Genomic DNA, 21,067 nt, shown 5'->3' with positions numbered 1-21,067 from the left:
AGAACACACAATGGGTGAGGCAGGCCGTCCCCTCTCAGCCTCGGTAGCCCCTCTGTGCAGCGGGGACAAGCCTTGCCCTGGCCCTTACCAGAGCTACCAGGTTTCCAGGGCAGCACTGCGCCCTCTGTCCCACCATGCGCAGGGTGCCTCTGCCCTGGGGAAGATTAGCCACTGCAGGAGCGAGCCCAGGTTCTGAGTGCCACTGGGCAGAACCAACGCACCTGGCACCAGGTCACCCTCAGGGTGTCGAGGGGGCCATCATCATGCCGAATTTGGGACAGCTTCCTATGGAAGGATGTGGGGACACCTTCCTCAAAACCCAATGCCCTCCAAGGACGGACCACCTGCAGGGCAGGGAGTGACCGCACAGCAAATCTCTGTGAGTGAGGACGCAATTGTCAGCGGGTGCGCCAGGCTGCCGGGGTCCGGTGGGGGTGAGGAGGCACAGGGAGGAACCCAAGCCTCCACCTGGGAGCTGCAGCCCTGGGAGGCGGGGCCTCAACTGCTGAGCCCTCTGGTGCCACTGGTGGAGGCCTCTCCCATGTCTCTCTGTGTGGCTGCCCATTGGGCAGAAGCTCTGCCGGGCCAGCTCCGAGAGCCAGTCTATGGGATGCTCTGGCCTGGGGAATGCCCTTCATCTCTCACGCTGAACAAAGAGGAGGAAGGCACCTCCTCCAGCACCAAGACCACAGCAGGGTGGGGAGGAACATGCCACAGAGGGCTGGGGGCCAGGCCACAGCTGGGTCACAGGAGCCGCCAGCAGCAGGCAGAACCCACTCCTTCGCAGGCGGCCAGTGTGAAGGCCCCCACCCTAGCTGCCGGTGACCCTTCTGCCTGACCCCTCACAGCGACAGGCAGCACCTCCCAAAGCTGCAAGCTCACGAGTCTGACGGTCAGGGTGGCCTCCTTACTTAAGGGAACCTGCGTCCCAGAACCCAACCCATGCAGGGTGCCCCACCTCCCCAGCCCAAGAGCACTGAGGGGGTTTCCCAGAAGCGGGACTTTCAGTGCTAACCTGGCAAAGTCCCAGGCAAAGCAGGATAAGCTGGTCACACTATACTCACTGGTTCTTGGGCCCTTGCCCAGGGCCACATGGCTCGGTACAGGGCTCAGACAACCCCTCCCTTTCCACCCCAGGGCAGCCCGGGTCCACCTCTGATTCAGACATGGGGAATAGTCTTGAGTTCAAACTCTGATACCATCATCGACCAGTCACCGGGTGGGTCTCCCTGGGCCTCAGTTTCCCCATGGGTGAAGTGGGGATTGCAGCAAAGTGGGGATCAAGTGAGGCAGGGTTGAGGTGACCCCTGGGCGGAGGGTCCCAGGGTGCCTACCTTGATGATGCCTTGGCAGGTGGCGAGGGGCAGCCCCACCAGGCTGGTGCCATTGATGGACATGATCTGGTCCCCGATGCTCAGCTTCCCCGAGCGGGCAGCCGGGCCGCCATTCATCATGTTGGCCAGGATCACCGTGGGCAGGATGGAGCCCCAGCCCGACTCCACCACCACCACGCCCAGGATCTCGCCCTTGTGCTTCTCCAGCTGCAGCTGCAAAGGGATCAGCAGTATGAGAGGGGCTGGCGGCAAGGACCCGGGCCTCTGCCAAGGACCCACAGGAGGATGAGGCTGACCCTGTCCTGGCACATCCCGCCCTGCCCTGGGATCCAAGGCTGGCTCATCTCAGCCAGGAGAGGTCTTGGGCTGGGAACCCTGCCCACCCACCCCCAGCCTCACCCCAGTCTGGCTCCCACACCTTCCTGGGGTCCACCCAGCAATCCTGGGAACCTGGAAGCACAGACCCCCTATCCCCACCCATGCCTGGCATTGACCCCAACCCCACCCGTGCCCAACATTGACCTTCCCACCCCAAGCAGGGCTCCAGTGTCCTGGTTCCTGCTCCTTCCACACCCACAGAGGCCAGAGGAATGTTCTCAGGCTCCCATACCCATATCCTGCCCCCGGCCTTCACTCTTGTTGGAAAAGCACTTCTACTTTTATTTCCTCTCAAAGGTCACTGTCTCAGAAACTGCCTGGAATGTCTTCAGCAAGAAACCAGGATCACGCATTCACCCATTCAACAAGCAGCAGAGACCATCCACTCATCCACAGCTGACACAATCATTCAGCCATTTAACAAACAGTCCAGGTATGGGCCATCCCCAGGGAATTTGCTCCGCTGCCCATAAGAACTTTCCAAAGTCCCCTGGGGGAAGCCACTGGGACCAGCTAAGGCCTCTGCTACTGGTGGCTTCCAGCCTCCTCTGCCAGAGCCCCCAAGCTCCCTTTAGAGATGCCACATGCTTTTCAGAAATATCTCCTGGGTGCTGAGTGCTGGTTGATGATAATAGCAGCATTAAAAGGCGCATTTTCGAGGTCATTAAAGCTGACTGTAATCAGCTTCTTTGTTACAAACACCTCATTTCACACCCAAGTGCTCAGCTGGAAGGCAGGAGCGAGGTGCACATTCCGGGTCCCACTCGAGTCTGATAGGAAGGCAAGGGTGTGCGTGAGGACCCCGGGAAGGCTCGCTCTGCAGGAGCTCAGGGAGCAGAAGCTGGCAAATGTGGCCTCCCTGAGGCCGGTGGGTGTGGCTTACCTCCTTGCAGTTCTCTGAGTTTGAGAAGTGGATGAGGTCGTCGTTGTACATCTCCTGGGTGTTGATGATGTCACTGTATTCCTTCTGGCTCAAGTCTTCGGGGTTGATGCCATTGGCTCGCAGGAACTCCTGGTAGGCCACGCTGAAGGCCTGGCCGATAGACTGGGCGATGAGCTGGGCCTGTGCAGAGGGAAGGCCAGCTGGAGACAGGCACGTGGCACAGGCTCCCCGCAGCCTCCTCAGCAGGGGCTGCAGCAGGGCTGGGTGCAGGATGCACCCGTAAGCCTTCAAGGGGGCCCTTGCTCGGGCTTAGAAGAACAAGAAAGAAACTGGGGGCCCTCCCTCATCTGATGAAGGCTGTCTCCCACCAGCACTCCACCGTGAGCAAACCCCAGTGTTGCCCTGAACCCCAAAGGGTCTGCTCCTGACTGTCCCTGCCTAAGCTGTGGCACGGCCCAGATGCTCCAGGTCAAAGCTGTTTCAAAGAAAGTCTGGGACAACAATGAATTATTTACTACATGTCATATTTTTGTTGCTTTTTTTTTTTTTTCTTTTGAGATGAGGCCTGGCTCTGTTGCCCAGACTGGAGTGGGAATGTAGGTGAGCACAACCACATCCAGCTAATTAAAAAAAGTTTTCTTGTAGAGATAGGGGTCTTGCCATATTGCCCCGGCTGGTCTCAAACTCCTGGACATAAGTGATCCGCCTGCCTTGGCCTCCCAAACTGTTGGCATTGCAGGTGTGAGCCACTGCACCTGACCCCATCTGTATTTCCTTTCCACTCATCTGATGCCGAAAATGGACTTTCAGTGTGTTTTCCGGGAGCATCATGCTGCTAGTTGTCTACCCCGCATGTATTTATCGGTAGCAACAGAACCCAGTGCCCACTGGAGGCAGAGGATGTGCCTGGCTGCTCTTCTAGGGATGTGTGGCTGTGCCAGGCCAGGCCTGCAAGACATGAGACCTGGGACTCCACATAGGCCCCATGAAGCACGTCACTTCTTTCTACTTCCGCTGAGCTGCTTCAGTGGACATCACTGACTCTGACATGGCAAAGGCCTGGACATTGAAACAGCACTCAGGGCCTGGCCCGCCGCCTGCTGGTGCGCAGACAGGAGACAGTGGGAGGTGAGGGCTCGCCAAGCAGGCTGGCAGCTGTGCAGCCCTTGGGAGCGCGGCGGGGCTCTTGGCGGCCTTGGTGACACCTCAGCCCACAGCGGGGCCTCCCGCCAGGCTCTGGGCTGTGTGAGCCCTCCTTATGCGCTGTCCTGCTCCTCACGTGCCTCCCCAACTGCCCTCAAGGGGGTCCTGCACGGGCGCCCCCAGCAAACTCCTACTCAACAGGATCCCAAAACAGGTGAAAACAAGGGCTTTGGCCTCAATTCCCTTCCCACTCTCCACGTGGCAGGATGTAAGAGCAGCAGATGAATGCATGCATTGGGAAAGGCAAGCTGGGCCGGATTAGAAGCGCGCAGCAGGCGCCCTGCCCTCCAGCAGGCGCGGAACTGCCCTCCCTGACGGGCCCTAAGCGGTTTCCAGGACTTGCCGGTTCCCACGCCCAGCATCTCTGCCGCGCGCACAGACCCAGCTGGAGGCGCGACGCCCGGGGACCGCCAGATGGCGCCGCCGGGCTGGCCTGCGGAGTTGGCGAGCTGATGGGGCTCGGCAGGAGGGCCGGGGGCAGCGCCCGCGCAGGAGAGGGTCGGGCCTCCGGGAGGAGCGGAGGGCGGCCCCCAGGCCTCTGCTTCCGTCTCCGCCTGACGAGGCCACCTGGCTGGGAAGGACGGCCTGAGAGCCCTGGAGCCCCGGAGGCCCGGCTCCACCACCCACGGCGCTTGGACTCCACTTGGGCTCCCTCGGGCCACCCCCATTCTTCCTCCCCTTGGACGACATCCTCCGCCCCTGCGGAAGCTCCAAGCCCGGGCAGCCGGCTCCGCGGGGCTGCGCCTCCTTCCGGCGTCATCCGGGCCGCTGGTGTGCCGCCAGCCGCCGCCTCCCCGTCACTCCACGCCGGGCACCGGCTGCCTCCTGGGAGGTGTGGGGTTCAGGGGGCTCTCTCTGCGGCTGGCGCTTCAGAGAAGGGGTCGCCCCGCCGGCCCCAGCTCGCAGCCAAGCCTGTGGGCGTTCACTGCTGTGAGTCCAGGAGCCCAGCCCAGGCCCCAGCTCAGGGCTCAAGCGGCCTCCTGCAGGTGGGCTGTGGGCAGAGCCTGCAGGCGCTGGAGAGGTGGGGACGAGGAGGCTGCTGTGCTTGGCAGGACCACCCTGCGGCCTCATCTACCCAATACGGCATACCCTGGCTTTAACACTCCGCATCGGCTGCACCTGGGGGCTCTCAGTGCCCCTTGGAAACTCTCACCAGCTGACTGCCACCCTTCGCCACCGGGCCTGCTCCTGGCCTCATTCCGCTAGTACCTGTGGCCCATCCCCAAGCCAGGTCTCTCACACATCCTCAGCCCTCAGTCACACAGAAATACCCATCCAGGTTTCGAAGGGTCTCCGTGTAGCGGTGGAAGGAATGTGTGAGTGCGCTGTTGAAATGCTCTCTCCCTCCTGTAAATCTGCCATCGCGCCGAAGCATTTCAGGTGGGCCCAAATTCTTAGGAAGAAGATGACTGCGCCAGCCAAAGGTTTGAACCCTGTCTTCAGTTTCCATGCTGTATGTCAGGATCATGACAATATGGGGACCCTTCCCTATTGCCCAGGTCCCTGAGACAGCCTCAAGTCCTTACGTGAAAAAGAACGCCCTGGCCAACTGCCCCTGAAGGATTTTTTTTTTTTTTTTTTGAGACGGAGTTTCACTCTTGTCACCCAGGCTGGAGTGCAATGGCACGATCTCAGCTCACTGCAATCTCCGCCTCCCAGGTTCAAGCAGTTCTCCTGCCTCAGCCTCCCAAGTAGCTGGGATTACAGGCACGCACCACCAAGCTTGGCTAATTTTTTTGTATCTTTAGTAGAGACTGGGGTTTCACAATGTTGGCCAGGCTGGTTTTGAACTCCTGACCTCAGGTGATCCACGCACCTCAGCCTCCCAAAAGTGTTGGGATTACAGGCATGAGCTACCGTGCCCAGCCATAGATCATTTTTTAAAATTTCACTCTGGCAACAGCCACAAAACTGGCTCACCAGCAGCGCCTCCTGCTGGTCTGTGCGTAAGATCAGCCTCCAGGAAGGACAGTTGCTCTCTGAGCTCCCCTCTTGGCCCTGCTGCTCCTTCCTCAGCCCCTCTGTCCCCCTCCAGGCTAAAAACAACACTCTTCTCCAGCCAAGGAGGGAGCCAAAAAGGGCTTGTGATCTTTTCCTGAGTCTTTGGTATCTTATACTTCAGAATCACTTTTGACTTCCTCTGAAGACCACACGCAAAGGCAGAACTAAGCCTCATGTGCAGATGTGCTTTCTTTATACAGCATGCCAGGGCCATGCGAAAATTTGCATTTTAATAACAAAAGTTACGCAAAGATTAACTTCATTTTTAGTAGAGAAAATGTTTTGTAAAGGGATTTCTTCAAATAGCTCCCTCATATATTTAACCACGACTCAATTTATAAACAGCTCCTGAAGAACCTATTTCAAGAAGTAGAATAAAACTGTATTCACCATCTTTGCAAACCCAGAGTATGCAAAAGATCACTGATCCACTGGAAACATCAGTAACAGCATGGAGGCTTTCCCCCTGAGGGTGGTTTCCATAGCGCCTGGATCCTGGAGCCGCCCTGGGCTGTGAACTTTGGGAGGAGAGTGCCCTGGCAAGGGCTTACTTACATCCTCCGACTCGAACACATGGCAGATCATCTTATACTGCTTCTTGCCTTCCTGGGCCCCGGGCGTGGTCTCGATGCAGTCCTGAGAGGCTGACCGGGGCATGCGGCGTCTGGCCATCAGCACCACAATGTTCCCAATGTCGGCGATGTAGGAGATGGTACGCAAGGCGTGGTCCATCATGGTTTCCTGTCGGGAGGGAGAGGGTGCCACGTCAGGGAACACTACTGGGACAATCCATTGAAAAGTACTCCAGGGCCGGGCGTGGTGGCTCAAGCCTGTAATCCTAGCACTTTGGGAGGCCGAGGCAGGCAGATCACCTGAGGTCAGGAGTTCAAGACCAGCCTGGCAAACATGGTGAAACCCCATCTCTACTAAAAATAAAAAATAAATAGTTGGGCTTGGTGGCGGGTGCCTGTAATCCCAGATACTCGGGAGGCTGAGGCAAGAGAATCGCTTGAACCGGGAAGGCAGAGGTTGCATCGAGCCGAGATTGCGCCACTGCACTCCAGCCTGGGCAACAAGAGCAAAACTCCGTCTCAAAAAAAAAAGAAAGGAAAAAAAAAAAAAGGCACTCCAATTATTCGGGTTTCACAACCCTGATTCTCCTGACATTTGGGGCCGGATCATTCTTTATTGTGGAGGGCTGTCACGTGCACTGCAAGGTGTTAGGAGCATTCCAAGCCTCTCCCCAGGAGATGCCAGTAGCACCTCCCTCTTCCCAAGTGTGAGAATGAAAATTATTTCCAGCCATTGCTAAATGTCCCCTGAGGGACAAAAATCACACTGGTTGAGAACCACGGCCCTAGTTAACAGAGCGTTTTAGGGTAATGATTTACAGTCAAAGTCACTCTGCCCTCATCTCAGTCCCCGCTTCCAAAATGGACTGTGCAGAACCCAGGGAGGCGTGATGTCAGGTGAGCTCTCAGGCTGTCTCTGCTGGAGCAGGGGCTTGCCATATAGTGAAACCCATACACTCCCGGATGAGAGGCCACCCATGGCTCTGGAGAAGGGTCCCTTCTGAACGAGGTGCTCTCCTATGGGCCCAGGAGTGGTCTGGCCTGGCCTTCCTGCTGTGCAGAAGAGGAAAGCATCAAGGCCAATGTTTGTCATTCAATGAGCTCTTCCCAGGGAGCCCAAACAGCCTGGGCCTGGGTCAAGAGACACCAAGGTAGCCCACCTGACTTCAGTTCCCTCGGCCTCTGGCAGGCCCATGACTCTTGATGGTTTTTTGTCCTTGGACAGGAATCTCCAGCCAGCATCTTGCCCACAACCCCTACCTAACAAGACTGCACACAAAGCTCAAAAAAACTAATCAACTGGTCTTTTATGCTTTTGTCCTCTGTTCACAAAAGAAACTCGAGTGTTTCTGCAACTTCTGGACCTCATTTCTTCCTCACAGAATCCACTTTGCAGTGGATGCTGCTTCACCTTTGTCTCAGCTGCTGACTTTTTTTCTGGCCAAAGCCATGAGGCTGTTTCATAACCACAAGAGTCACCTTCCAGGGAGGGACACTGAAAGGAAACAGTTGGAGTGGCTCTTCAGCATCTCCTGATTTCTGTCACTGTCATAAATGCCTGAATCAATCCCCAGGTGTCAGAAACATGTTTCTTCCCCAGCTCCTATCAATGGCAGATCCCTCCTCCTCCTCACAGAGGCTGCCTACCAACATGGCCGCATCTGCTCTCCTGCTCTGACTGGCTACTTTGGCCTTCCCAGTCTCTCTCACCTGTTCCCTCCTCTCCAGCTCCTCTACCCCAACAGCTTTAATTTGCATGCCCTGTCCAGAATCCAAAGATCCAGAAGGGAAAGGAAAGGAAGGGAGAAGGGGCCAGTGGAGTGAACCCTGAACTGGGCCAGCCTAGGAGATTTCTCATCTCTCCTTCACAGGATCCAGCGGAAGAGTTACTCTTTCAGCTGGGGCTGTGGGTATTAGGAGGTTCAGAGATGTTCAGGAACTTGTTTAAGGCTATACAGCTCATGAGGATGGAGCTCAGCTTCAATCCCCAAGCCCATCCTCCCACCCCAGGTGTGGCACCCTCCATGTACACTGGCAAGAAGAGGTACTGGGGCAGGCCTAGCAGCTGTACCCAGAAAGGCCCGCCTGCAAGGCTGGCCCTCTCTGGCATCTGGGAACGTGGATCTCAGGAGGGTACCCAGCACCCGAACTGACAACCATGGTTCCTTTTGCCTAAACCGTTTGTGCAAACAACGTGGTCTAGGCTGGACACCTCTTTTGCCTCTGGGAGTCTGGAATTTTGGTAGCTGCCAGGCAGAGGGTGCCTATGACCAACTCCCAGTAAACACCTTGGGCTGAGTGTCTATGAGCTTCCCTGGTAGACACAACTTCATTCTGTTGTCACAGCCCCTTGCCAGGGAGTTCAGTGTGTCCTGTGTGACTGCGGGGAGGGCTCTGGAAGCCTGCATCCGCTTTGCTGATTCTGCTCTGGAGCCATCTGCTGAAATAAATCTCAGCTGTGAGCGCACTGAGCCCTGTCAGTCCTCCAAACCACCCAGCCTGTGGTGGTCTTGGGGACACCCAGCACAGGTGGGTGATGAGGCATGGGGCTCGGAGGGTTGGTGGGGGGATCTAGTCCAGATGGTTTGCCCACAAAAGATCAGAAAATGAAGTCAAAGTCTGTGAAGTGTCGCAAGCCCAGTGCCTGAGCCCTGGCACCTGTCTCCCTGAGTTTTCACCAAGTGCCAGGCTCCAGGAGGGGGCTGGTTCCAAGGTAGGGGGGTGCAGGACACAAAGATCAGTGGGACAAGGTGCAAGCCTGGACACAGGACAGACATGGGACGAGGAAGGGCGCCACTGTGCCCGTATCAGGGTATGTGAGGGCCTGGAGGATGGTCAGGGCACGGCACTGGGTTGGGAGTGGTGGGCTGCAGTGTGAGCCACATAGTGGGGGCTGCTGCCTCCTCTGTCCCCAGAGGTCAGGCTCCCCGGGAGTGGGGAAGCAGGGGAGGGCCCAGGTAGCCCAGCAGGTCTTCCCACCCACCTCCCGCCCGCAGAGCCCTGGGGTGACGCCAGCACGACTGCTACCTGCTGTGCGCTCCTTGCTCCTCCCGCAGCCCAGGCTATGGGCCTTGGGTTGATGGGTGCAGAGAGCACAGGAGAGAAGCTGCTGAGAACGAGGGCCTATACCATGGGTATACCATGGGGCAAGAAGGAGTCGAACTTAGGAGTTTACCTGATTTTGAACAACTGTCTTAAATGCTTACCTGCGTGTCTGCATTTAAAACCTTGATCCTCTGGGTGGAAATGAAGAGGTCCACTTCCGTCAGCGTCTGGGCATCTCCCTCAGAATTCTAACAAAGGACAGTGGATATTGTTAAAGTCCAAAAACCAACTCGGAATAGAGGACATGCAAATAGCATTATGACAAAATGCTCAACATCCCTAATCACCAGATAAATCCAAATTAAAACCACAACAATGTATCATTTCATATCTGTCAGAATGGCTCTCATCAAAAAGATAAAAGATAAGAAGCACTGGCGTGGGGTGGAGAAAAGGGAACCCTGGTACACTGTGGGAGGGTGTGAATCAGTGCAGCCACTGTGGAGAATAGAATGGCGGTTCCTCCAAAAATTCAAACTACAACCATGTGATCCAGCAATCCCACTGCTGGGCATATTTCCAAAGGAAGTGAAATCAGCGTGTCTAGGAGACACCTGCACTCCCATGCTCACGGCAGCACTATCCACAACAGCCAAGACATGGGATCAACCCAAAGTCCATTCACGATGAATGGATAAAGAAATGTGGCGCGCAGACACACTGGAGGCCTACTCAGCCTTCGCAAAGAAAAAGCCATGTCATTTCCAACACATGGATGACCCTAGAGGACATGCTGTGAAGTGAAATCAGCCAGGCACAGAAAGTTAAATACTGCACCATCTCACTCAGGTGGAAGCTACAAATGTCGATCTCACAGAAGTAGAGAGCTGAATGGTGGTTACCAGGGGCTGGGGCAAAGGAGTGAAGGGGGAAGTATTGGTCCACGGACACAAAGCTCCTGCTAGACAGGAGAATTGAGTTCAAGAGATCTATTGTGCATCATGGTGACTACCGTTAATAATATTTCATATTCTTAAAAATTGCTAAGATAGTGAATGAAGTGTTCTCATTACAAAAATTATAACTATGTGATGTAATGCACATGTTAATTAGCTAGATATAGTCTTTTCACAATGTGTATATCCTCCAAAATATTATGTTGTACATAACAAATATATACAATTTTATCCGTCAATGTAAAAAGTAGTAACTCGAAGGAAGGCTCGGCAATTTTAACAATTACCCAGAGTCCACGTAGAAGGAAATGCTACTGGCCATCAGAAATCTACCTGCACGCCACCGGCCGCATCATCTAGCTAAGTGTGAGTTCTCGAGGCAGTCTGTAAGAGGCACCCAGGAGGGAGGAGGGCCAGCCCCCGGGACCTTGACCGAGATGGGGCGGGGCGCCTGGGTCTGTCGCCACAGCCCCTCCTGCCAGTGGCAAGCAAGGCCCTCTGGCTGACCCCTGTGGAATTTATAGACTCAGGTTACATTTCCTGGATTTGGGATTCTAAGTATCCTTAAGAAACGGGGAAGACATTGTCAGAGAAGCTGAATGAAAATGTCAGCCTTTCCTTCTGATTTAAACAGTCACCACCATGTCCACCCCACAGCGTCCTTGGGGGACTGAGCCCTGGGGCTGGCCTAAGTGCTGTCCTCACAGCGACAGAGAGAAGCCAAGAGAGGTGCCACACAAATGGCCTAATTCGTCACCTGTAGCCACTGTAGTATGTCTGGCATATGGTTGTGAGACGAGTTTCATGGGCTCTTCTGAGCTGAGTGAACTCTTCAGGGTCTGCCCCAAACTAGGATAGCCTTTAATTGGTTTTTACATTTGTAAGAATCCTAATTACCACTGCACGGTGGCAATGAATTTCAAGTTCTATTGGTTTGCCCACCGAGGTGAATAATTCTCCATGGTCACTGGGGAGCCCAGGGTGGTCTATTTTCCATTTCGAAACAGCAAAAACTATGATGTAATTATTCACTAGAAAATCTGAAATAAGAAATCTCCCTGCTGACAATTCCTCAAGAATTTTGAGTTGTAGAGAGGCCCGGTATTGTAATAATAAATGTGTATTTTAGCTCAATTTTCAAGGGAAAGGGTCTTTTGGGCTTTCTTTGCTTTTAACTCATTAGAAAGAGAAAGGAGTTGAAAGTAGTGCAGCTGACAATCCGCAGCCACGGAGGAACTTTTTCTGTTTTTTAAAATTGGGTTATATTCAGCATCAGCATGCATTTAAAGGTTATATTCATGGGTTGTGGCTCAAAATCCTCTTGCTAAAAAGTAGGTCAAGCCAGAAGTGAGAAAAGTTGCAGGTGGACCTTGGCATTAGTGACAATTGTGGAGGAAACCTGAGGCTGGGATCCCTGGATGGGAGAAGAGGAGCAGCCTGAAGCCACCCAGCCTCCAGTGGAAAACCCATCAGTAACAGGGCAGGGAGAGGACACCCATCATCCTCCTTGGCAGAAGAAGGGAGGGTGTCAACAGTACGGATCCTACAGACACCAGAGAACAGGCCACAGGGTGGGCCTCGGCACGTCTGCGGATGGGGGGCATGACCTGCAGTCATCCCCATGGCTGTGGCCGGGCCAGGAAAGGGACCTTCAGCAATGACACTGAGCATCCCACTTTCCAAAAAGGAAGAACAAACCGTAATTAAATGTAATCAGGCGGCCACCTGACTGGCCGCAGAGGCCTTTTTGAGCTGGGTCTGCCTGTACCAACCCCTCTAAAGGCGGCAGTGACTCTGTAGGATTGCTGGACCTGCAGGTCCCAGAAGCCAGCTGCAGTCCGTAGGGACTCCCTGCTCCAGCTGGACTAGGAGGCTGCAAGCGAGGGCCCCTCTCTTTTGAGAAAAGCACACCCCAACTGCAAGTCTGCAATGTGTGGCACATTCTGCCTTGCCTGGAGGAAATCAGCCCGGGAAGAGGAGCATGAGCATGATCCTTCCTCTCCTGCTCCTGAGCAGAATCAAAGGAGACGCTGCTGGGCAAAAGGCAGACGTCCTAGGTGGACCAAAGTCTCACTCCAGAAGAGGGAGTCTCCACATGGGGTCTTCTGGCCAAAGCGCCAGAAAATGGCATTACTTCAAAGCAGGGAGGGGGAACTAAATCTCCTGCTGTTTAAACAGAAGAAAACAGTGGGCAATAAGCCAGTGCCAAGGCCCCCGGGGTTTGCCCCAGGCCTTGTGACACCAACTATTTTGATATTTTCTGTATGAGGAGGATTGGATAAGCTCTAGCATTTACTAAATGACCAGGTGACAAACAAATGACTCGATGTCAATCCTTTTTTTTTTTTCTTTTGAGATGGAGTTTCGCTCTTGTTGCCCAGGCTGGAGTGCAATGGCACGATCTCGGCTCACTGCGACCTCTTGCCTCCCGAGTTCAAGTGATTCTCCTGCCTCAGCCTCCCGAGTAGCTGGAATTACAGGCATGTACCACCATGCCTGGCTAATTTTTTGTATTTTTAGTAGAGACGGGGTTTCTCCATGTTGGTCAGGCTAATCTCGAACTCCCGACCTCAGGTGATCCGCCCGCCTCGGCCTCCCAAAGTGCTCGGATTACAGGCGTGAGCCACCGCGCCCGGCCTCAGTGTCAACCCATTTTTAAAAGTCTGCCAGTGTTTCAACACTTATTTTTTTGTTTCTTTTTTTTTTTCTTTAAGAGATAGGGTCTCACTCTGTCGCCCAGGCTGGAGTGCAGTGGTGCAAACACAGATCACTGCAGCCTCAAACTCCCAGGCTCAAGTGCTCCTCCCACTTCAGCCACCCAGGCAGCTGGGACTTCAGGCATGTGCCATCATGCCCAGCTAATTAAAAAAAAAAAAAGTTGTGGAGACACGGTTCTCATTGTGTTGCCCAGGCCAATCTCAAACTCCTAGGCTCAAATGATCCTCCTGCCTCTGTCTCCCAAAGTGCTGGGATTACATGTGTGAGCCACAGCACCCAGCCCAAAAACTTATTTCCAATAAAGAAAGCACCACACGGGCAAACTGAGCTACTCACCCTCCTGACTTAGTAAATTAAGCTTAAGGAATCTTTAACTATCAGAACAATTCAGTAATACTGCACAGGAGGCCCAGGCCCTACACCCACCACGTTGTCATATCAACTAAATGACATATCAATTTAAAATGTCCACGTAAAACAGGAACATCACAGCATTATCCATACAGTACACAGGAGATGCTAAGAAAGAGGAATTAATAAATCCTTCCATAAATGGGTGGTTAAAAAAATGAAGTGTCTGTAGTTTCATTTACAAACATCTAAGATTCACCTACCAAGGGAAGAGGAAAAGCTGCTTTGCAACATTATTTAGATCCCCAGGGGAACCCCCCAGCCCCCACCGCCCAGGACAAGCCACGGAAACACAAGCAAACAACACTGTCCCAGGGCCTCAAGGCCCTACACACCGCTTTTTTCTTGATCTTAGCAGCCTTTTGCATCCTCTGACAGCATGGAAGAGAAAAGAAAAACAAGTTGGCACAGAGAGAAGGAAGGTGCGTGAGGTTATGTCACTTTGGTGGTTGACGCCCCTACACTCAGGTCTGGTGCCTAGCAAAGCCCAGCAGGGACGGGTGGACAGCCATTGCCCACTTCAAGCACACACACTGACCAAGAGAAGCCCACACAGGTGTCCCTGGAGCGCTAGAAATGACTGCCAACCACCCCATCTATGGAGGACAGGAAAGATGCCATCAGCCGGCAGGAAGGCGAGCTGAGCTCCAGGCAGCGGAGCAAGGCAAGGGTCTGGGATGGGAGGGCCGGGCCTCTGCTGAGAGGCACTGGCCAGCAGGGCTCAGCACTGCCCTGGGTTACCTGGCTTTCTCCTGCCCACCCCGGATGGCCTCGTGGTGCTTCTCTGCTTCTGTTAGAGAAGGTTGTGTATGGTGAGGGCTGGGGAGGAGGTTGCCGCCATTTCTCACCCCTGGGCTGGCGGGCCTCTGCAGATCCTGTCTTGCTCAGAGAGCTGAGACCTCAGATGGCTGCACCCCCTCCCTGCCGACCCCATTTAATTTTGCTGACGTGGCCTCATCTTCCCCTTGCCCGGCCTCACCCGATGTTCAAAACCAGACAATCCAATGAGCACTTAGAGCTACAAGCAGGTCAAAGTTTTTCTTGCGGTCCTGAATTTAAATAAAACGTGATTTATTTTTCACCCTTTCTTGAAGCACTCTGCATGGCACTAAAAATACACATACTGTTGAACTGGGATTTGGGATTGTTTTATGACTAGAATGCTTTGGAACGATGATCTTTAAAGGTCGTATTTCTGGGATTCCGTGGGCCTCTCGTTAAGGAGCTGGTTGCCTCTGCCCAGCCAGCTTTCTCCCAGCCAAGGCGCAAGCCTCCCTCAGCCTTGCTGGCACCTGGGCCGCTCCTGCCCCCTGTGCCGAGGGCTGTGCAGTCCGAGCTGGAAGAGGGCCTACGCCCCGCCATATTCCCTCCTGCTAGTGCCCCCCAAAGTGTGCGGGCATTCCCTCCTGCTAGTGCCCCCCAAAGTGTGCGGGCATCCGCGAGGGGCCCTCGAAGCACCTCTACCTTGACCCGGCTGACGGCCTCCTGCGCTTGCATCATTCTGATGTTTTTGGAAGGGTTCCGTTCTGATAGCAGCTGGGTGGACCCCAGGTAATTGGCAGCAAAGATGATCCCGTCGATGAGGTCTTCTGGTTCGCAGGGCCCTGGAACTGAAGGAGGGCACAGAGTCAGAGTCTTCCTAGAGGAGAAGTCCCCTGAACAAAGAACTTGCAGGCCTGGCCATAGCACAAGGAACACGGCAGCCAGGATGCGGGGCAAACTAGAAGGGCCCAACCATCGCCATCTGCAGCCAGCCACGGGCGGCCGGTCTGCTTCCCTCACTACCCCGTGCTGCAAGTAACTGCGCGAAATCAACACTTGGGCCAGAAAACTCTGCACAAACAGTGTCAGGAGGACAATGCCAGCATTCCAGTTGACTGTCACTCAAGATGACAATCACAGGCTGCAAATCCAGAAGGCGTCACATCCCAAACACGACAGCACTTTCCATGCCTTCCCCACAGCCCCGGAACTCATGCTGGTGACCTGAAACTGTGCCCTGGGCTTCTCCTTGGCCTGTCCTTGTGCATCTGTCCTGAGGGGCTCCTGCCTGTCTGTAGCCTCTCAGGACACCCGTGTAGCTCCTCACACCCATCACACTGCAGGCCCAGGCTTGGCAACATCATGCTTGTTCCATCTGCTGCCCCTAGACCATCGTGGCCCAACAAACTTCCTGCCAGTCACAATGGAAGGTTCTATCTCTGCAGTGTCCAATACAGGATCCGCTACCCACATGTGGCTTTGAGCACTGGCACTGAGGCTCCTGCAGCTGAGGGACTGGACCCATTTCTTGTATGTAATTTTAATTAATTGAAATATAAAGAGCCACATGTTAGTCATATCCAACCAACCCCCCAAGTCCTGTCCATGTTGCCCACAAACCAATCTTGAGTGGCTCCTATGCCAGACAATAAGGCTCCAGCTAGGGGTGGGCAAACCTTTCCTGTAAAGGGGGAGATGGTACGTGTTTTAGGCTTTGTGGTCTCTGTTGCAACTATTCACCGTTGTACCTGAGGCGTAAAGGCAGCCGTAGACAATATGTAAAAGAGGAGGTGTGGCTGTGTGCCAAGGAAACTTTATATGCAAAATCAGGGGGCCAGGAGGATTTGCCATTGTGGCTGCAGTCAGCCGACCTCTGAGCTATCCTAGACCGTGGCTTGGCTGTCCTCTCAGACCCATGTTGGCTATGTCACCTGCCTTATCCCTCCCGACTGCCCACCTCCTGGCCAGAGCCCTTTCCGTTGGGGATTTTGGCCCTGGCTTCCTGGCTCCCCTCCTGCTCCAGCTGGCCCCTCCCTGAGTCCCTCCAGGATCACGGGCCCAGCCATCCTGCAGTTCCCCAGCCCTCGTGCCAGCAACCTCCTGACCTCTTCCCTCCCTCAGCCAGCTGATCCCTGGTCTCACCTCTAACCCATTCCGATGCTAAAATCATCAACTGGCCCAGCTTGGGCGCCGCCATCCACCACTTCAATAACATCCGCCCAGTATCCTCAGCTCCCTGACCCCAGTCCTGTGTATCTGCCCACAGGAGTTCAGCAAATCTCCAATCTGTTTTCTCTGGACCCGAGGCTGGAAAAAGCTGCCCAAGAGGGCAAATGAGTGCCATGATAAATGTATTATAAGAGTGTATTATAAGAGTGCCAAATGCCCCACAAACACCCTCACAACTCTCATCTATCTCTCTGGGAAACTCAGATTCTTCCTCCATGCAAGAGTTATTCCAGACCCCTCCACTGCCTCAAACTCCTGGCTGCCCCTCCCTCACCTGCTCAGACAGACCAGGTGGGGAGCTTCGCGTTGGTGCTCAGCCCATTTGGCCCTCCTTCCTGCTTTCCTGGGCAGTAGTAGGTCTGCGTGCCCCTGGGGTCAGAGGATCACCTGTGCTCCCAGCCGTCTCTCCCTACAGGGCCCCCCTATCCCTCCCCTTTGCATCTAACTGAGTCCTATCAATGGGGTCCTCCCACAGCTTTTAAATATCCTCCATTCACCCCTTGCCCTGGAGCCGATAAACCTTCTCCCAGCTGGGCAGGGCTGCAGGCACCAATGTGGGGGACTGCAGGATTCAGGGGTGGCACCAGGGGAGGAACCCCTGTCCACCTGTCTCTCAGAGGGTACACCGGGGCCTGTCACCAGGGGAATCAGAGGCAGCCCCACAGAGGGAACAGGACCCATCTATCCCAATGCAGTACCCCTACCATACCCTGGCGCTTCTTAAGAGTGAAGTGTGCACATCTGCCTAGCTGGGGGGCTTGGAGAGCGTGTATGACAGCCCTGGCTGCCACAGGCTCGCCAGACATGCCCTGTGCTGCCTTTTATGGCATCTGGCTGTGGGGCTGGGAAGGCTCCCAGTGCCTGAGGTAGGCCTGTTTCTAGTACCTCATACCACCTTGCCGTCCCCAGTGAGCATGGCTCAACAGGCACTCCCCAGTGAAGCCCCAGTCACCCAGTGGGGCCCAATGCAGTGGCTCTCATTGACCACTAGATGGCGTCACTTTGTTCTGCAGGAAAGCTCTGGTTCTTCCAGGCGCCCCAGGTACCCCAGCCTCACAGCCCCAGCAGGTGACCAGGGCCTTGGGCGAGTGTCCTTATGTCCCCTCTGTGGCAGGGGCTGCCTGGCACCCTGTCGGCCCCAGGCCCTGGGGAGGCTGGGAGGCCAGCCCTCCCTTTGGAATCTGACTCCTACCTTTCCAGGCACTGCCCCTTGGCTTCTCTCTCGCCAGCCCCCAGGGTGGCCCTGGTCAGCGCACCAGACCCTTCTGAGGTTCACATTTCCGTGTCGACCCATGTCCTTGAGTAGATTTAGGAAAGACTGGCCTCGTCTCCCCCTGAAGTGAGCGTCAGTAGCTCTGGGGCCCATCTGGGCACAGACTGCTGCGTGTGAAGGGTGCCCCATCCCAGGCAGGGGGTCACCACTGGCACCCACGGATGCCTGCTTCCGGGATGAGGCCAGTGAAGCACTCAAGGGCCTTGCTGCAACTCCAGCCACCACCCACCTCTGCCTGGGGGCCTTCCATGCCTGCCTTGCTCTTTTGTTCAGCGAGAAACAATCGAGTCCAAGGTGGCCCCAGCATCCTGCCTCCCACTCACACGCACCATGGGAGGAGAACCCAGACCCAGAGAAGAGTCCAGTGGGGGTGGCATGGTGCCGGGAGTATATCAGATTCATGGGCACAGCTCTCAACTTCCGCAGGAAACGCAGAACCCAAATCTAACAGCTTCGTTAGAAAATGAAAGCAGCTAGCCCTACATGTTTGGGTAGAAATTTCTGTTACTTTGCTCAAGTCTTGCACTGACCCTAAGCTGAGACCACCAGAGGGAGACAAAATGACAAGATAATCAAGATACAGGTTTAAAGATCTTGTCTCCCCAGAGAGTGATTTATCCTTTTCGCACCGTATATCTTACTCACATAGGCATACGCACAGTGTATCTGCACAGTCTGGAGAAGAATAAGGCGCTCCAGGTTCTCCCCTGCCAGAGGAAGCCTCTGTTTGAAACACCGCTTAGGAAAACCCTAGGCCCTCTGGACAGGGAAGGGGAGGGGAGTCCCACAGCTTCAAGCCTGAGGGTCTCCACTCCTGCCACCTTTGGAGAAAATTATCCTGAACATGGGTGGTGGACAGAGTCTTCTAAGGTGCCAGTGTGGCCCCAGGGGGTCTCATTAGCTCCAAGACCTGTCCCTGTATCTCCTGGGGGTCTGGGAGGAGGTGGCTGGGTGGAGCTGGAGCACAGGTGTATGTGGGAGTGTGGGGGTGCGTCCACAAGGCCCGCTGCTCTCTGCAAAGGCACAGAGTCTTGGAGTACAGCCCTCATGCCCAACACACCAGACCTCTGTGCAACAATGGTACAGTTCCACCCAGTCCTCAACCATGCCATGAAGCAATCTCAGGGTCCCAATTTTACAAATAAGGACCATCTAAGTGGGTCACGTGGCTTTGCCCAAGTTCACTGTCATGAGTTCAGGTGCTCAGCATTTCTGAACCTACTGTATAAAGACCGGTGTTAAGACAGAAACATGGAGCTCACAGGCTACACAGTGAGGTTGACATCAGTCCCACAGCCACAGAACAAATGCATCAGGATGGGCCATGGTGAATGCTCAAAAGGGAGGCTATGGCCCTGGGAAGGAAGGGACAGGGAGGCTGCTCTGGTGAGGAATTTGGGGGTGGCTGCTGTTTAAGCTGAGGTCTGGAGGAGGAGAAGGAATCAACAAGCCGTAAGGCAAAAGGAGGAGAAAGCTTCCCAGGCTGAGGCGGGAGCAGGTGCAAAGGCCCTAGGGTGCAGAGACAATGACACCTTAGAAGAGCTATAGGATGTCTGGACTGCCGAGGCCTAGGGCATGGGCCAGCAGCTGAGACAAGTCGAGGGTGGGGAGGAAGCGCTGCCCAGATGTGAGGACCCTGGGGCCACGGGTGACAGGCCATAAGGACTGTCACTCCAGGGTATCCATCAGGGAAGTGGCCCAACCACTCCTTCATTAGAAATGAACTCTGGCAGAGGGGCAGGCAGCAGAGAGGAAGAAGGGAGAGCAGCTGAGAGGCTACTGTAGCCATCCCAGCACATGAGTGGTGATGATGGTATGGACAGGGTGACAATGGAAATGGATAGACAGCAACAGATGGGGATTTAGGGGTCCATCAACAGGACGGGAAGTTGGACTGGAGTCTGAGAGAGGATGAGGACGCTAGACAATGGTTGCAGAGTTCGATGGACAGACTTGCCCCTCACTGAGAAAGGGTGCCTGGAAGAGGACTGAGCTTGGGTTGGGGATTCCAGGCAAGTTTAGTGACAGGAGCCTGGATGCTCAGTAGGCGGCTGGACTCGGGAGTCCTGGTTAGAAAAACAGATTTGGGAATGAACCATCTGCAGGTGCCAAGTGAAGCTGCAGGCATGGATGAGTCTGCAAGGAAGGTCATGGGCAAGGGGGCAGGATGAAGCCCCAGGACTCTGCTCTGCTAAGTACCAAGAAAAGAAGGGGCTTAGAAAGGGAGGCCTGCCCATCTGCACCCATGCTAGCAGGAGGCCAACTACAAGGAGACCTCGTGTATTGGGCACAGTGTCAAGGAAGTCAGTTGTGACCTCAAAGAGCTGTTTCAGAGGAACCGGGGCAGGAGCCAGAGAGGGGGCTGAGAGGTGCAGGGGAGGTGCAGACAATGAGGCGGCCACTCCCAGATTCCGGCTGTGAAAGAAAAGGGGCAGGTAGAGCGGGGTGGTGTGGATAGATGCAGGGTGGGACAGATGTGGTCAAAAGCCAGTGGAGGGGCGAGCGAAAGGGACAGGAGACAAACGACATCAGATCGTGTGAGGTTCCAAAGTGCAGACGGGACCTGGCCTCAACTGGGAGGAGGGGCTGCAGCTCTAATGGGGCAGGACAGGACTGGGAGGAGGCGAGCCACCAGATCAGCAGCAGAGCCTGCCCCCTGGAGTACCCCCTAGGTCTGGAGTGGGGAAAGGAGGCAGGAGTGGGTGAGTATCAGAGTCGTGTAACTGGCGTCTCAAGTGAGACCTTCTGCTGCAGAGCTAAGGCGTGGCCTCCAGGCCCGACTCTCCAGTACTGCCAGGGCCTGTGCCTTGAGATGCCCCCACTGAAGGTGACCCTATAATATGGCTGATACGAAAGAGAAGACGCCATCTGACAATCACACCTATGGGACATTCACCAGGGAGTGGCCACACCTGGGCCTGCAGCACAGGCTTTGTCACTGATAAAAGGGATTTGGGGGTTCCACAGTGTTGAACTTTAGACACCCAATGAGCAAGATTAAGTCACTGGATGCTGGGAGGAAGAGAAGCCACAACAGAGAGTCAGGGAAGGAAGGTCAAAGCCAAGCTCAAGAAAATGCACAGAGTTGCCCAAGACAGATCCTAACCCTTGCAGTGGGGAGAATGACTTCCCAGAAAAAGCATAATAAATTTTTTTTTTAAATGGTAAAAACGGGAAAAAGCATATGCATAGGCGGTTCACTGCAGCAGCACTATTTGTAATAGCAAAAACCTGGAAACCACCCAAACACTCCTGAATAGGAGACATCTATCCACACAGTGGGGTTCTGCAGAACATCCTCT

At 54.8% G+C, this 21,067-nt stretch overlaps 1 protein-coding gene across 16 annotated transcripts in view; it reads right to left on the bottom strand.

The window, feature by feature from the left end:
• APBA2 (amyloid beta precursor protein binding family A member 2) overlaps window positions 1-21,067 on the bottom strand; it is a 232,934-nt gene that overhangs the window by 10,129 nt on the left and 201,738 nt on the right. For 8 of the 16 annotated variants that reach the window (XM_055098170.2, XM_063596985.1, XM_008963426.6 and 5 more), the window contains 5 exons: window positions 14,966-15,111; window positions 9,578-9,664; window positions 6,355-6,540; window positions 2,596-2,775; window positions 1,335-1,547 (listed from right to left, as the gene is read on the bottom strand). In XM_055098170.2, the coding sequence (XP_054954145.1) occupies window positions 1,335-1,547; window positions 2,596-2,775; window positions 6,355-6,540; window positions 9,578-9,664; window positions 14,966-15,111 (812 nt within the window). Of the gene's footprint in view, window positions 1-1,334; window positions 1,548-2,595; window positions 2,776-6,354; window positions 6,541-9,577; window positions 9,665-13,836; window positions 13,873-14,959; window positions 15,112-21,067 lie in introns of all 16 variants that reach the window. The other 8 variants (XM_057299831.2, XM_003811062.5, XM_057299830.2 and 5 more) reach the window with 2 other exon arrangements.

The sequence above is a fragment of the Pan paniscus genome, chromosome 16, assembly GCF_029289425.2.
Source record: "Pan paniscus chromosome 16, NHGRI_mPanPan1-v2.0_pri, whole genome shotgun sequence".
Lineage (NCBI taxonomy): Eukaryota > Metazoa > Chordata > Mammalia > Primates > Hominidae > Pan > Pan paniscus.
This window is presented reverse-complemented; position numbering and strand designations above follow the sequence as displayed.